General features: G+C 39.1%; 1 protein-coding gene across 1 annotated transcript in view; it reads right to left on the minus strand.

Annotated features, from left to right (window-relative positions):
• The window catches only part of gsap (gamma-secretase activating protein), a 175170-nt gene that overhangs the window by 48649 nt on the left and 109055 nt on the right, over positions 1 to 17466 (minus strand). Inside the window, exons 22-24 of the mRNA XM_028811696.2 lie at positions 16194 to 16225; positions 14645 to 14706; positions 9215 to 9310 (exon numbers count right to left, since the gene is read on the minus strand). Coding sequence (XP_028667529.2) covers positions 9215 to 9310; positions 14645 to 14706; positions 16194 to 16225 — 190 coding nt within the window. The remainder of the gene's footprint in view (positions 1 to 9214; positions 9311 to 14644; positions 14707 to 16193; positions 16226 to 17466) is intronic.

Raw genomic sequence — 17466 nt, forward strand, 5'->3', positions numbered from 1 at the left:
TAATTTACACATACATACAGTACATGCCCATATATACACATACTGTATATACAGTACATGCATACAGTATACGGTATATGTACACACACATACACAGATATGTCTAGCATGACAGTTTTCTGTTTCAACATTTGTTTTGTTTTTACGTTGCATTTAATTTATTCATGTTACATATATTTGTAAGTACTGCATAGCAGAATGGGCTTGTAAATGGAATAGCTTTTATTAATAATGATTTGTTCTGCATTCAAATCACACCAGCAGATACCCAATAGTATTGAACAGAGCCTTGGATTCACAACAGAAAGAGTCTAAAGTTAATGGTATTTTCTTGACCTTTAAACTGAACTTTCTATATACTATGTAATTGCCTAATTTTTTCCAGTACTAGTAACACAGACACCCATATCCATAATTCAACGGGCTTCCTCTAAACAGTGAGCAGAAAGCTTCTGAAGCAATATCAACAGCTTAATAAAATATGTATTTATTCAGTTGCTAAGCAAAACAAATTAAACGTCTGAAATTAATATACTGTACTGCACCAAAATCGTCAGTGCTATAAAACAAATAAAAATCAACTCTACTACATATTAATTGACAATTTTCTGTTCATCTCAAATTTTATATAAAAAAAAGTCTAATTATTACGTTTTAATGTCCCCTTTTAACTTTATTGATATCCAGCATGAATTTGTTATTCTTGATTTACTATACATGGAATCCAGTACTTACTGTATTTGAGAGTACACATCTTTCTCTTTGCTTTAATATTTAAAACATACAAATATGCATAAGTCTAATGTTTCTGTACCTTAGCAAGTGAATACACTTAAGCCACATACAAATGTTGTCAATACTGTCATTTACCACTAAAAGCCTCCTTTTGTTTCCGTATACTGCATAGTATCCTTCAGCGTCAACCCTGTCAAAGATGTCATCTTCAAGGATGTAGAGATGACTAAACTGCTTGGGTCAAGAGACAATAATAAAATACAATTCTCAGTGATTTTAAGCACACAGATGCAAAGATTAAAATTGTTAAGTTTAACTTTGGCTTAGCAAATTTTGAACAAATCCAGCAAAGTCTAAAAGGAATAAACTGGGATAATCTTTTAAGTGTGAAGGCAACCAAGAAGATTTCGTTTTACACATAATGCAGGATAGGAATATCTCTAAAATTGGAATTAGTAGGAAATCAAAAAATAATCTGCAGTGGGTAAGGAAGGAGATAAAACAGAAGCTGCAAAGGAAAAACAGCTGCATAAGGTAAGTAAGACTAATAACACTAATATTAATCTTATGGTGTGTCGCAGCATGAGTACAACTATTAAGAAAGACATAGGGGGGAAAAAAAAAGAAGTTAGAGAGGACTATAACAGATAAGGTGAAAGATGACCCTAAAAGGTTCTTTCAGTATTTTAGTAGAAAAAGAACGGTCAAGGAGGAGCTACAGTGTGTTACAGGGTCTACTAAAGGGAAAATAAAATATACAGACAGTGAAATAGCAAATGCTGTAAACTTGCATTTTTTTAAGGTCTTCATATGTGAGGATGTGGATAAACTCCCAGCATTAACAGGGACTACCAAGGAGGTACTGAGTGATTGGGAGATTGTAGACGGGGAAGTACTGCTCAGATTAAATAGGCTGAAATCAAGCAAATCTCCAGGGGCCTCATGTATAAACGGCGCGTACGCACAGAAATGTTGCGTACGAACGTTTCCACGCTCAAATTGCGATATATAAAACCTAAACTTGGCGTAAAGACACGCACATTTCCACGGTACCTCATACCCTGGCGTACGCAATTTCTCCGCTCGGTTTTGCAGACTCGCGGCACCCAGCATCAAAGCAGTGCTACTGTTCCTGTGTGGTCACCCTTTCTTTCTTAGATCCACATTCCTGACGCGGCTTTATAAATACACTGAAACTAACTGCATATTGTTTATTAGTGTAATGCATCTATTGTAATTAACCTGCAGCAATATAATGGTCCAGGGAATAGCCATAGTATTCCAAATACCATAACTGCTTAAGCGTTGTTACTCTCAATGCTTCTTCTTCTTTCAGCTGCTCCCGTTAAGGGTTGCCTCATCTTTTTCCATATTACTCTCACTGCACCACTCGGAGTATTTATATCACTGTATCTGAGTGGGGAATCACAGCAGCAGCTGATCGGAAAGAGAATTATCAGTATACAGCATGAAGCAGACGCTGACTCAGCCACGGCAAAATGTTTCAGAGACTTTCCTGTACGAACTTCGCAGCTTAGAAAAAGTTTCATCCCAAGAACTATAAACGCATTAAATCAGTCCATCAAGTGCTCCTTGTAGAACTGTTTGGACTTATAAGTACAATCACCTCACTGTAAACTTGGGATACAGTTATAATATTGCACAACCTGCGCCACTTTATAAAGCGTGTATTTACATATGATGACGATATCATTTTTAAGATGAAATGCAGCAAAATATGTTGATTATATTATACAGATAAAACTTTAACTTCATTTAAATAATCTGTATTGTTAATAATTAAACATGTGAGGACACGGTGCCGCAGCGCTAGCTAGTTCAGGGATTGTTCCTACATTGTATTGTATTCTTGCTCGTGCTGATGCGACACTGGAAGGATAGACGGGATAGAATAATTAAACATGTACTACGAAGATATTTCAATGTTCCTTAAAAGTTTTGAAGAATCGGCGTTCTAAGCTTACAGATGGCTTTAACGTCTATTACAGAGCTGATTGTGTGGCGATTGGGTATTTGGAGAAAGAAAAGTAAGGACAGGAATTGGAGATTAGTACGTTTGAAAGAGACAGTACTGCTGCAATAAATTATTTCATCGAAGGTCGCGCATGGCGCAGCAAGCCTCTTGCGTGAGACATGAACAAGCACTGCGCCACCATGTTCCCATGTTTAATAACATGCTTTCATTCCTATCACCATGAAAAAGATATCACGTATACATCTCAGTATTTTAATTATTCAGAGAGCTGTAATATCATGAATGTAATGGATTCTGTGTCCTGTCGGAGAAAAAAAAAGCCCGTTTAAGATGCAGGTAGTGATTCACACACATAGAAGATCAAATACAGAACAAAGCATTTAATGTGCTAATTTAGTTACAATGGGATCTGAGAAACTAGTAAATTAAACGATTTTAAGATGAAGTTTATGATGTTCTACTTTAATGGCAAAATAAACTACGTGATTAAAGTGGTAATTTCAAGATTAAAGTTGACATTTCATGCTTTTTTCCCCAATGTGTGCCTTTTTTTTCACTGTACCCTAATAAGCTATCATATGACATTCAGACGGTGGGCTACGACTTGCCTTTTCACGGCGACTTTGATATGTGATTTCTTTTTTATTTCAGGCACTGTGCGACTTTGTGAACTTGAGCTTTCGAGTTTCTCCGACACTCTGTCACTTGATCAACTTCATTTTGTTGATTATACCACTGTTTAAACCAAAAAATAGTATGTTTTTCCTTTGCCTCCATTTGGTATTCGCTGAAATTCTTATATTTTCCCCCGTGCTTTTCCCATTGCATTTTCACAGAAGGCTGAGCTTAAGGGCTATTTATATTGATTTGCATATTCAAAGAGGCATAATTCTGGGAGGAGTTGGGGCGGGACAGAAGGCGCGTGCACATGTGTTACTTTTCACACTGATCGGGATTTATGTAGCGGAAGAACTTGGAAGTTTGCATACATACAGATTCCTGCATCTGGATTTTTCTGTGCGTACGCACATTCCTGCTTTTGTGCTTACGCCATGTTATAGTGTGAGTTCTACGCATGGCGTTATGCATGAGGCCCCAGGACTAAAGTGCTTAAGGAAATTAGTGAGTACCTTGAAACACATCTTTAAGAAGTTACTGTGCACTGGGGAAATTCCAAAGGACTGGAAAATGGCAAATATTATCCCATTATATAAAAAGAGTAATCAGTAAGCATAATATGAATCACAGGTTAATTAATGGAAGGAATTATTAAGGATATGACTGAGCAACACCTGGCAAGAACAGCAGTTTTACTGAACAGTCGGGCATGGGTTCAAATGAGGGACGTTGTGTTTAATTAGCATGCTGTAATTCTATGAGGAAGCAACAAAAGGATATGATCCGATTGGTGCATATGATATTATTTATCTTGACTTTCAGAAAGTATGTGATAAGGTCCACATAAAAGGTTGGACATCAAACTAAAAGAGGTGTGAGTTCAGTGTGTCGTGTGTAGATGAGTGAAGAATTGGCTAAAACACAGGAAGCAGAGGGTGAACCTTATTAGAATCAGTTACCTTAGTTAAGAGTCAAGGGTCAGTGCTAGGGCTGCAACTATTTTAATATATATAATGATTTGGACTAGAATATAAATAAATAGGTTAAATTTGCAGATGATACAAATCTAGGAGGATCGGCAGATAATCAATGAGCCGCTGAATGATTATGAGGGACTTGGACAAAATTCAGGCTTGCGCAGATTTATGGTAGATGAAATTTAATGTTAGTAAATGTAAAGTTTTACACATAGGAAGTAAAAATGTTATTTCTGAACACACAATGAGAGGTCTGAAAACTGAAAGTGTCCCTTAGGAGAAGGATTTAGGGGTCATAGTGGACTTGTCACTATCAACTTCCAGACAACGTTCAGAAGCCATTAGGAAGGCTAACAGAATGTTAGGTTAAGATGTGAACAGTACAAGTCCAAGGAGGTTATGTTCAAGCTTTATTATGCACTTGTGAGGCCTCATCTGGGGTACTGCAGTTTTGGTCTCCAGGCTACATAAAAAGACATAGCAGTGCTAGAAAAAATCCAGATAAGAGTGACTAGGCTGATTCTAGGAATGAAAGGAATGAGTTATGAGGAAAGATTAAAACAGCTGAGCCTTTTCATCTTAAGAAAAAGGAGGTTAAGAGGTGACATGATTGAAGTATTAAACATTATGAAAGGAATTAGTAAACGGGGACACCTTTGGAAAGTTGTTTAGTGTAAATTTAGCATAAACATTAGGAAGTTGTTCTTCACACAGATAACCATAGGTCAGGTCAGGTCTGGGAGCACACACTGGTACAGTACGTTGCCGCACCCACCACAAGACGAAACCGCTTGGGATCCTATTTGGCAACACCCCCAGGCAGACACACGGTTCAGTCCCACCCCTGGAAATGACCATCTATCTGCCCCAGCCAGGTGTTACATGGGAGACACCTTGGCCTGGGGTCCAGCTGCTCGCATCCTCAACAATGGGGATCTTGTGACCTGGTTCACCCTCAGGGAATCGCGCCACATGACTGTAGTGCCGTAACTGACGTTCCCTCAAAATGCAGGTAATGTGTCTCATTTGGGACTTTGTGAGCATCCATTCGTTCGACGCTGTAATATGGCGCTATATAGCGCCCGACCCGGCACAGACTTACGTAGAGGCAGGTGTAAAATAAACAGTCTTTTTATTTTTCTTCAGCTGGAGGGCACGTCTTCCCCGTAATCCCTCCAGCCACAACACAGTCCCACAAGCACTAATAAAAACAAAACAACTCTTTTCTCTCCACCTTGGCACCACCACTCCTCCCAGGCAACTTCGTCCTCTTCCTCCCGATTCTGGCTCCTGAGTGGTGGATGCTGGCCCTTTTTATAGCCCACCCGGAAGTGCTCCAGGTGCTTGATCACCTGCGGCTAATTGCACTGCCGGGTGGGGCTGCAGAGAGGTCCAGGTGGGTTCCTGGCTCCCGGGTTCCATGCAGCACCCCCTGGCAGCCACCCCAGCTCCCCACAGGGTTGTGGAGAACTCCATCTCCCAGGAAACCCTTGAGAAAACTGAGGAACCATCGTCAGCCAGGGAGGCTGTCACCAAGCATCCCGGGGGAGGTAGTGAGATGTCCATAGCTGCTCCCCCGGAACATATACAGAAGGGGCGTCCCGGCCGCCTGCCACAATGCAAAGTCTAACCAGCAGCAACTAAGGATTCTCTGAAGAGACACAGTACTGAAGGAAACCAGTCTTTGTCTCAGATCACTGGATAGTGTCCATGTCTCGCAACCATATAGTAAAACAGGAAGCACCAAAACTCTAAAGACTTGGACCTTTGCCCTTTTGCATAGATATCGGGAGTGTCGCACACCCTTTTCCAGTGACCTCAAAACCTCCCATGCTCTCTCTATCCATCTACTGACTTCATAGAAAGAGTCATCAGAGACATGAATGTTGCTGCAGAGGTAAGTAAAGGTCAACAGTCTCTCAGCAGACAGACACACTGCCGATGGCTGTGCCCTAGAGATCATTAAAGGCCAGGATCTTGGTTTTTATCCAGAACACTCGTAAGCCCTGACAATCACAGACTCCTCACTGAGTTTCTCAAGAGCCCCAATCAGAGCCTCCATTGACTTTGCAAAGATCACAGCATTGTCAGCAAAGTCAAAATCAATGAATCTTTCTCCGCAGACAGATGCCCACAGCTGCTGGACCCATGACCCTACCCAACACCCAGTCCCTGCAAGCACTGAACAGAACAGGAGCAAGAGCACACCCTGACGAACCCCAAAATCAATTGGGGAAAAACACGAAGGTTCTGCCTCCCCTCTGTACAGCACTCACGGTACGAGTGTACAGGCTGGCCATGATGTCCAGTAACTTTGGGGGGGGGGATCGTGAGAAGTCTCGGGATGTCCCACAGGGTAACTCGATCAGTCGAACGCTTTATGAAAATCAACAAAAGCTGCAAAGAGACTCTGCTGATATTCGAATTTGTTGTCCATGAGAACCCCCAGTGCCAAGATAAGGCTGATGGTAGACTTCTTAGGTGAAAAAACTAGACTGCTCCGGTCGCTGGTAGGTGAGCAAGTGATCAAGGATCTTACTGAGGATGACCTTAGCAAGGAGCTTACACTTCTCCAAGAGCAATGTTATCCCCCAGTAGTTACCGCAATCCAGGCGATCACCATTTCATTTGCAGAAAGGGACAATAAGTCCCATTTTTCCTGTCAGTTGGGATGACGCTCATCTCCCAAATGAAAGCAAAGATTGATTGCAATTTAAGGGGGACGGCCTTACCACCAGCCTGGAGAAGTTCACCCTGGACACCACAGATCCCTGCAGCCTTCCCAACCTTCAGGTTGTTTGCCACCTGTGCAATCTCAGTGAAACTGGGTGGTTCACAGGTAATTGGAAGATCAGCCTCAAGAGCTATGGACCCAGAGATGTCCTAACCAGAGTATCGGCTTTAAACAGGAGCTCAAAGTAGCCATCCCAGAGGGTCACAATTGCAGCGACTTCTGTAAGGACCGCTCTATCACCTGCCCTGATTGAGATTCGGATGTGCGTAATGCTTTGATTCCTCTGTAAGCAGGATGTAGGTCACTACAGTAGACCGTAGATGGTGGGTCACTTGCTCACAGATACCTCTAACAAATGCCTCCTTATCTGCCCTCAGAGCCCTCACAGTCATCCTTCTCAGTTCCCGGTACAGACCAGTGTTGCCATTAAGATGTGTGCCACAACTCCTCTTGATGATATCCAGGGTGCCCTGCATGAAGAAGCACCTTCTTCTGGGCACATTGGTAACATCAACACAACCCTCAGCAACCTTCAGGGTCTTGTCATGAAAGGTCTCACACTTCACATTAGGATCAGCAGTTGCACCCAAGTCTGTAAGTTCCTCATACAAACTATGTGCAAACTCTTTAGAGACAGCCTGATCTTGCAGTCTAGCCAAGCCCAGCCTCATTCTTCTAGTAGGTGGTGGACTACTGGACCTAAGCTGGATTTCAGAGGAGCAACAACAAGTCTGTGGTCAGAATTCACAAACTGGGTACTTCTGCAGACACTGCACTTTTTGTATAAGTGTCTGCACATGTCTGCCCAGCATCTGAGGATGTGATTGCTCTCCTTCACTGCACCACCAATATTGGAGTACCAAGTTCCAATGATGTGGCTCCGGAAGCTGGAACCAGGATCCAGCGATCCACACCCCCAGACCTTTTGCAAAGTCAAGGAACATGGAACCACTTTCACCACAGCAGCCAGACACATGAGAACCGACACATTCTTCATAGCCAGCCCTGTCAGTCCCACTGCTTGCAATGAAATCAACTATGACCAGAGGAGTGTCACCTTGTGGGCACCCATCAACCACAGAGTGAAGTTGTGAATAAAATGTCTCCCTCACCGAGACATCATACACTGCATTCAAAGCATACACTGAGACAAGAAACAAGACAATAGAGTGCCTTAATCCTTGTCTTATAATACGCTCCTTGAAAAAAGTGTCATCGGCACCATCAGAAGGAGCTGATCCACCATAGCAACGTATGACTGCCATCTGAGTGACCAGAATAATAAAAGGTGTTCCTATCTACAGAAATCTGGCCAGTCCCAGGTCTACACACCTCAGTGAGTACCACCACTGAAATGCAGAGATTACGAAGCAAAAAGGAGGAAAATGATCATCATGCTGGAGAGACAAGATGTTCCATGTGCCTTCCTGGACAGGCTGCCTCAAACTGGGACCCAAGTGCTGCCGTGCAGCAGGCAACACCTCAGCATCACACCAGTTCCGATCCTCAATATGCCTGACTCCATTGGCTATCCGGCAGTTTAGACTCTTCCAGGGAAAATGGATCCTAAGGGCTTTACCCATCCCCTTCATAATGCGAGCAGCCTTCCTATGGGTGGCTACAGCAGAGATACTGCTACGGAGAGCAGAAAGGAGTCCTGTCCGTCGTTTCGGAGTTGTGAGAAGTTTTTTTTATGGTGGCTGGAGTGCTAATCCTGCCACCAACCGGCAAGTTTTTCCTGCAAGTTGGAGGACCATTTGCAGGGCAGATGCAATTTAACATCACACCCAGGACAAATAACCACAGACACAAGGAATAAAATACAATGTAGTGTGGTAGACAGTAGGACTTGACTTGATGTTATTTTGGAGGAAGTAAGTGGAAAGTACGGTTGAGATTTGTTGGGATGAATTTTCTGTTCTCATTAAATCTTTCTAATGTTCTAAAAGTACAATAAATATATTTTGTGTGTTCCCTCCCCAACAAAGTCATCAATAAATCTAATATTAAGTGTGTATAAGTTGACTACAACTGTTTATCATCAAGATAAAATATAAAAATGGTGCTAAATACTTGTTTTGATGTCAAGCTGGAACATAAGAGAAATTTTTCTGGTACATCTTAGGAGTTTACAGAGTTTTATATAGTACTTACAAGCTCAGCCACATAATTAAGAGCAAGCATGTCAATCTTTTTCTTTCCTAGACGACTGAAATGTCGATTGAGGTGGTCCCTAAGTTTGTCCACAATCTGTCAAGTACAAAAAACAGAAATGTCATGATTAAAAACAACATGACTTCATATTCAGGGTATTAGCTCTATTAAAAGAGAAATAAGCTACTTTAAATTCAGGTTAATATTCACATTTGTCATCATTTTTTATACAAAAAGTGCCATTAAATGTTTTTTTTTTTTATCAGATTTACATTGCTATATGCAGTATATAAATACTGTATAAGCAAATATATTCTTTATAGTGAGGCCTAACCACACTAGTTGATATCTTATCCTACAAAAGAGGTCAACGGTAGTATACGGGAAAGAAATGAAGTGATTAACAGTAATCATCAAATATTTATCAGCTTAGTTTATGGCAACACCACTAATTAATGCGACATTTCAGGAAGACTCACATTTTATTTTTCTTATAATTTTCTATAGATGTGGGTTCCAGGGGCCTCATGTATAACGCCGTGCGTAGAACTCACACTATAACACAGCATAAGCACAAAAGCGGAAATGTTTGTACGCACAAAAAAAATCCAGATGCATAAATCTGTGCGAACGCCAACTTCCACGTTCTTCCGCTACATAAATCCCGGTCAGCGTGAAAAGTAACGCACATGCACATGCCTGCTGTCCCGCCCTAACTCCTCCCAGAATTACACCTCTTTGAATATGCAAATCAATATAAATAGCCCTTAAGCTCAGCGTTCTGTGAAAAGACAATGACAAAAGCACGGGGGAAAATAGAAGAATTTCAGCGAATATCAAGTAGAGGAAAGGAAAAACATACTATTTGTTGGTTTAAACAGTGATATAAACAACAAAAGGAAGTTGATCGAGTGACATAGTGTCGGAAAAGCTTGAAAGCTCAAGTTCACAAAGTCGCACAGTGCCCGAAATAAAAAAGAAGCAATCAGATATCAAAGTCGCCATGAAAAGACGAGTCGTAGCCCACCGTCTGAGTGTGATATGAAAGCTTACTAGGGTACAGAGAAAAAAAAAAGGCACACAGTGGGGAAAAAAGCATGAAATGTCAACTTTTATCTCGAAATTTCTACTTTAATCACGTAGTTTATTTTGTCATTAAAACAGAATATCATAAACTTCATCTTAAAATCGTTTAATTTACTAGTTTCTCAAATCCCATCGTAACTAAAAAAGTAGCACGTTAAAAGCTTTGTTTTGTATTTGATCTTCTATGTGCTCTATGAGTGTGAATCACTACGTGCTTCCGGGCTTTCTCTTCCTTCGACAGGACACAGAATCCATTACATTTGTAATATTACAGTTCTCTGAATAATAATTAAAATACTGAGATGTATACGTGATATCATTTTCATGATGATAGGAGTTAAAGTATGTTATTAAACATGGGAACATGGTGGCGCAGTTATTGTTCATGTCTCACGCAAGATGCTGCGACCTTCGATGAAATACATTATTGTTGCAGTACTGTCTCTTTCCAATGTACTAACCCCCAATTCCTGTCCTTACTTTTCTTTCTCCAAATACCCAATCGCCACACAATCAGCTCTGTAATGGACGTTAAGCCATCTGTAAGCTTAGAATGCCGATTCTTCAAAACTTTTAAGGAACATTGAAATATCTTCGTAGTACATGTTTAATTATTCTATCCATCTATCTTTTCAGTATCGCGTCAGCACCAAGAAGAATACAGCGCAAGGCAGGAACAAACCGTGAACGGAGTGCCAGCTCCTCACTAGCACTGTGACACCATGTCCTCACATGTTTAATTATTAACAATATAGATTATTTAAATGAAGCTAAAGTTTTATCTGTATAATACATTAAACATATTTTGTTGCATTTCATCTTAAAAATGATATCGTCATCATATGTAAATACGCGCTTTATAAAGTGGCTCAGGTTGTGCAATATTATAACTGTAGTGCAAGTTTACAGTGAGGTAATTGTACTAATAAGTACAAACTGTTCTACAAGGAGCACTTGATGGACTGATTGAGTGCGTTTATAGTTCTTGGGATGAAACAGTTTCTGAACCACGAGGTCCGCACAAGAAAGGCTTTGAAGCGTTTGCCGTGTGAGAGCAGTTCAAATAGGCAGCATGGCTGAGGCAGGGTGTGCTTGATGCTGTACACCGATAATTCTCTTTCTGATCAGCTGCTGTAGATCTGTGATTCCCCACTCAGATATAGTGAATATAAATACTCCAAGTGGTGCAGTTACAGTAATATGGAAAAAGATGATCCACTGTGGCAACCCCTAACGGGAGCAGCTGAAAGAAGAAAAAGAAGGTGCAGTGAGAGTAACAACGCTAAAGCAGCTATTGTATTTGGAATACTTTGGCTATTCCCTGGATCATTATATTGTTACAGGTTAATTACAATTAGATGCCTTAAACTAATAAACAATATGCAGTTAGTTTCAGTGTATATGATAAAGTCGCATCAGGGATGTGGGTCTAAAAAAGAAAGGGTAACCACACAGGAACAGTACTGCTGCTTTGACGCTGGGTGCCGCCAGCTTGCAAAACCGAGCAGAGAACTTGTGCACGCCAGGGTTGGAGCTACCGTGAAAATGTGCGTGGCTTTACGGTAAGTTTAGGTTTTACACATCGCGATTTGAGCGTGGAAATGTTCGTACGCACTGTCTATACATGGGGCCCCAGGTCATTAGACTTATATCAAGATAGGCAAAATACACTTGTTAAACAAAACAACAGTTTATTTATGAAAACAAGGATAACAGAAATATGATAACTGCATGTACTGTATATTGGGATTAATAAAGTATCTATCTATCTATCTATCTATCTATCTATCTATCTATCTATCTATCTATCTATCTATCTATCTATCTATCTATCTATCAACACAAGACTAACAACAAAAGAGGCTATTGTTAGTTTGTTTGGAGGTTTTGTGGACTTTCTTGATTTTGTAGTGTTTTTCATTTAGTATTTCTCTTTTTTGAACTTGTGACACAGCAACTTGCCTTTGCTCACTTGAATGGACAGCCATGGGTGATAGAAGTTTAAATATTATTATGCTGTGTTTTGAGGCTCTGTTGTTTTCAAATCAGTCAAAAGCTTATAAAAGACAAAACGTTGCCTTTTCAGGATCTTGTATTAAGAATTAAACAAGAGAAACTAAGTTGTATGGCTGCCTGCTTACTAACTACTCAGAGCTCTTCATCTTGGCACAGATGAAGCTGTTTTAGCAATACCAAACTATTAAGAAGATGTGTGATGTGGACAGGTGTTGTTGCTGCCTAGTGTTGAAATGAAGAATGTTGCCATCGTCAGAGTGGGCTTGTGGTCTTTGCCATGTGGTGTTTTGCCTGTGGTGAGACACTGACTTCCTCAGGTAGTTTTGGGTATCAAGTTTCTTAGGGAAAAACAATATTTTTTGCCATGAGGGTGAGGTGAAGAGATTTCTTTCTCAAAGCAACTGGAACAAAGCTAAACTTTAGAAGAGCTGATTTTTGAGCTGATGTATAAAGAGGAATTTTAGAGAGCTTCCAGCTGCAAGAGCTCAAAGTGCTAAGCAGCATTGTCCCAGAAGTGAGGGAAGAGACAAATACACTTAGATTTTAAACTAAAGTGTAGCATCTCCTGACTTGATGAGACTCCAATTCAAAGTGCAGATCATGAGGAAGCAAGAATTCAAGTATGGTTACAAAATTAAGATGAAGAGACCTCCAGGTGTCTCTTGATCTGGCAAAGAGGTCAGAGATATCAATTCAAGTTAGATTAACATATGAAATTAAGAAAGTAAGCTCATCAAATGTTGGCTAATGGTAAAACTGACAAACAGCTCAGTTGCTGAAACAAGTTCCTGTTTACAATGCATGTGAGGGAGGGTCTGTTGTGTACTACAGAAAGTGAGAAACTAGCAAATTGTGGCAGGGCATGTCTTATAGTAGATCTAAAAGAGCAGATGCAAAAGGAGACCACTTGCAGGAGAGTTCTAAGAAGTTAAACTCTATGTACAGTACAATAAGACCACAATACCAGATTTTACTGATAAAATGTACATAACAATTCACTTCATGGAATAAAAAGTGCAAATACATGGTAAAAAGTGCCTTTTAAATTTCCTAGAAATTAGGTTCACTTGCAGAAAGCAAGTAGAGGTGAAGGGTTTCTCAGGGACTGAGGCAGGCATTTGGTGCAATGGGCTTGGGTTTGAACAGTTAACTGTTAAACTGCCAAAAGCTCTTTCCTGATTGATGGCATAGCTCTGAAGCAGATGCGTTGTCACAAATAATGAATCTGTTATCAAATGTTTTCAATTCAACTAAAATTAAAGTGATTTTGTCTAAATTAAAATAAAAATACTATTTATGAGGTTTCTAATGTTGCATCATTTTGGTTCTTAATGTTTATTTTGCACATCTTTTAACCATACTATATTTGCAGTTACTGTGTATAATACTGGGCAGTTAAGTATCAGTGTAAATATGAATAAATTATGACAGAAAAGAAAATGTTTTAGAACAACAACAACAACAATTGAAACCTCACTCATATACATTTAGATTATATTCTAATATTATTATATTATTTTACTACAGGTCTATTCTACAAAAGTTAATGGATGACTTTGTTTTATAAGCACTTAGAGCCTAGGTTTCACAGTTTGGAATATAAAAATACATTTCAGATGTACTGCTATTATTTAAAACAGACTAGTTGCATTATTTAAAAATAAAAAATAAGTTATAGCATTAGATTCTATGTACTAAATACTTAAATTAAAAAAACACTGATATTTGATTTATTTGATATTTGCAAGTCTTAAGTGTATATTTTAATTATCTTTATAGAAATATGGTCTGTTTCAGGAAGTCAATTTTTTTTACCCTTATAAGTTAATACAAGCTGAGATACTTGCCATTGTTTATCTAATGCTTCTAAAGTGAAAGAAAATGCATGCAAAGGACATACAACATACAAATAATTGAGGAAGAATACTATATTTGACAACACATGTGCAGTCATTAGTAATGCTGCCTCACATATTTAGAAGACTGTAATCTCTTTTTCATTTTAAAACAAATATTTAAATTGAAAAAAAAGCTTAATTTGATACAGTAATTGAAATCTTTGGAATTTATTTTAAATGCATATCTTGATCTTACCACGATGACATATTTTTGTGTAGATTGGATTGTTCAGTGTTTATTATAGTATAATACATAAGAGACTATACAAGTACTATTTGAGTTTATTGTGTAATTTAATTCTAATTAAAATGTAAAGAATATTCAAATATTTTATGAAAGATGTATGCTGTATAAAATAACAAACCTTGAATAATTTCTTCACAAAACTAACAACTAGTGAATGAATGTATATTAACATTTGAAACCTACCAGGCCTATGAGCACCCTCTGCTGGTGGTCTTCCTCTTGAAACAGTGGAACCACTCTTGTATCTTGAATTTAGGACAAGGAAATACAAATTACTCTGCTACAGTGCTCAGAATACACCTTCAATGTACAATTATGCAAAATGCTACAGTAAAATTTTGAAACTTTTTGAAACCGTCTATATTGCACCAAAGCTCAACAACAGAGTTCTAGAAATGTGCATAAAAGACAAGCGATCTGGCAATAAAAGTAAAGGTGAATAGAGAAAATATATGTCAGCATTAATATTGTAAATAATGCTTAGGCCATAGCTCTTTGTCTAAATTGACATTTAATGAAAACAGTGAACATATAATTAAAGATGCTTCAAATGAAAAACAGCATTCAAAAATGGCAATTACAGGTATAACCTGGATCCAAATTCTTGAGCTACAACAGGGTCTCCCAAAAAATGACATTAACAAAATAGAGTACTGACAAATGTCTGGTTCTTCCATAATCTGGAAGGAGGAGGACAGTGACCCCAACTTGACTCTGTCCCAGCTTACATTATAAAGGCTACACTAAGGAACAATTTAATTGTCCTAGATCAAAATCGCTCATCAAATATAGTACTGTACAATAGTTACTTCCAGAAGCGTGTTTGTACACACATCAAATTACAGATTATCGATACATGGGGCTTTTTCATCTGGGACCTGGATCCAAGATTTGTCTTTGTTTTAATAGGGTTAAAAAGGAGAAAGTATGCAACAGCAGACAATCTCCATTGGCCATCCAGCAAATCTTTCTCCACAAGTGATCACAAAGAATCTAGAATACGATCAAAGAACCTGTGGACCTCTTCTGCCTTAGTTAAGTAAGGTTTCAAGACACCTATATCAGAAAGAAACTGGGCAACAACATAAAGTTGGAAACCACTGATAAGAGTACAAGTGCTCAAATGACTCTAAAAGATCTTTAAGCTTTATGAACATTTTTTTAATGACAAAGAAGTAAAAAATTCCAATTTTCTTGTCTATATGAGCACCACTACTTATTTATTTTTTTAGATATTTATGTAAACTTTGTTAAGACAGTGTGTCAATCTGAGAAATGAGTACTGAGCTGAAAAGGTTTTTCAAGGAGCCAGAATTCATCCACAATGCTGTGAGGGACAGATCAGTAACTACAGGCAATGTCTCTCTGCAGTTACTACCGAAGTTAAATAAATCCAAATGGGCAACTAATCTTTCATATGGTCTACTGCGGATTGTGTAAATTATTTTAAATAAATCAATATCATCATTTTGAGTTATTGGTTTGTTTAGGGTCTCACTTATCCAAAACCTGCAATCTCACTTGCAGTTAAACATCTACTATAACTTTAGTTTATTAACCACTCATCCATCTCCAAATTTGTTTTATTGGCTACATAAGTAACTACTAACAGTGAAAACAAAATCTATATAATAATCTTGTTAGTAACGATAATATATTTTAAATCACTACATATTAGTTTTTTTCCTCACCCACAATAAAAAAATAAATAAAATATGAAAATAAATCTCACCTAGGCGCCAAGTATCCAGAATGGAAAGAACCCTTAGGAATAAATAACGTAAATATACTATTAGAGTACAATAATAAAAAGAAAACAGTAATCACTGAAAATGTAAATCCACATTTCCCATTGGGACAAATAAAGTACTATCTTCTAGTATTTCATAGTATAAGCTCTTTATTTTAATTGCCTATGATAAAATATTTCCCTTGCCAAGTCAACAGCTCTGACCCTCTCTTCACCCAAATGTCCAGAACATACGGCTTCAAATCCAATGATACAATTATAAATCATCACAGATCTTTGGCCTAAGGTGCTGTGGTACAAAGTACACTTATGAGTCACCTTATGTTAGAACATGGTGTTTGTTAAGAGCAAACCATGCCTAGCACATAAGTCTAGTAACAAAACACCACTCGGATTTAGATTACCCCTCTCCAGGTTTCTCCATCATTAATCATGGCGAGGTTGCAGTTGAAGTCGCCCCACATTAGAGTGGAGTCCCCAGCTAAGACCCTTTGCAGGATTCCCACTGCCCAAGTTCTGGTACTCCAAATCACCATTTGGTGTAAAAACACATATTGCAGTGATAGTCCTCCCTTCCGTGACTTTCAGCTGCACAGAGGCTACTTTCTGGTTCTCTGGGACAAACTCCAACATGGCATGGACTAGGAATGGGCTCAGAAAGTAGCCCACTCCTACCCAATACTTTTCCTCCTGGGTAGCTCCAAACTAAAGGAGAGTCCAGCCTCTTTCAAGAGGTTTGGTTTCAGAACCAAACCACCTACTCTGGCTTCTCCCTCCCAGGAGAGATCCCACAAGATTGCCCCAAGAATCTGTTTATGATTGTAGTTTGAAGTTCATGAAGACTTCCACCTTCAACCAACACACTGGTCACACTGCACCTGATCCGTATTCCTTCTGCAGGAGGGTGGTTCACAAGAGGGCAGTCCCACATCATGATTTTGGGCTATGCTCAACTGGGCCCCATGGTAAGCCTAGTCAACAAGAAAGCCGGGTGGTGAACTACTTTTATATTTGCGATTCTGCATCATTAGGGGCTGTGAATCATTCTTTATTTGACCCCCACATCTAGGAACAATTTACCTTGGAATTGTTCTTCACCAGACAACATAGATCACATGGTCACACAAAGCTCTCCACCACTAGGGTGCCATCAGGCTTAAGGACTCTTTCATACTGTATGTGGTTTGCATGGGAGACCCCAAAACCAGCAGAAAGGCACCAACAGGTTAAAAAGGCTGCATAGTTCAAAGAGTCC

Source organism: Erpetoichthys calabaricus, chromosome 1 (assembly GCF_900747795.2).
Source record: "Erpetoichthys calabaricus chromosome 1, fErpCal1.3, whole genome shotgun sequence".
Lineage (NCBI taxonomy): Eukaryota > Metazoa > Chordata > Cladistia > Polypteriformes > Polypteridae > Erpetoichthys > Erpetoichthys calabaricus.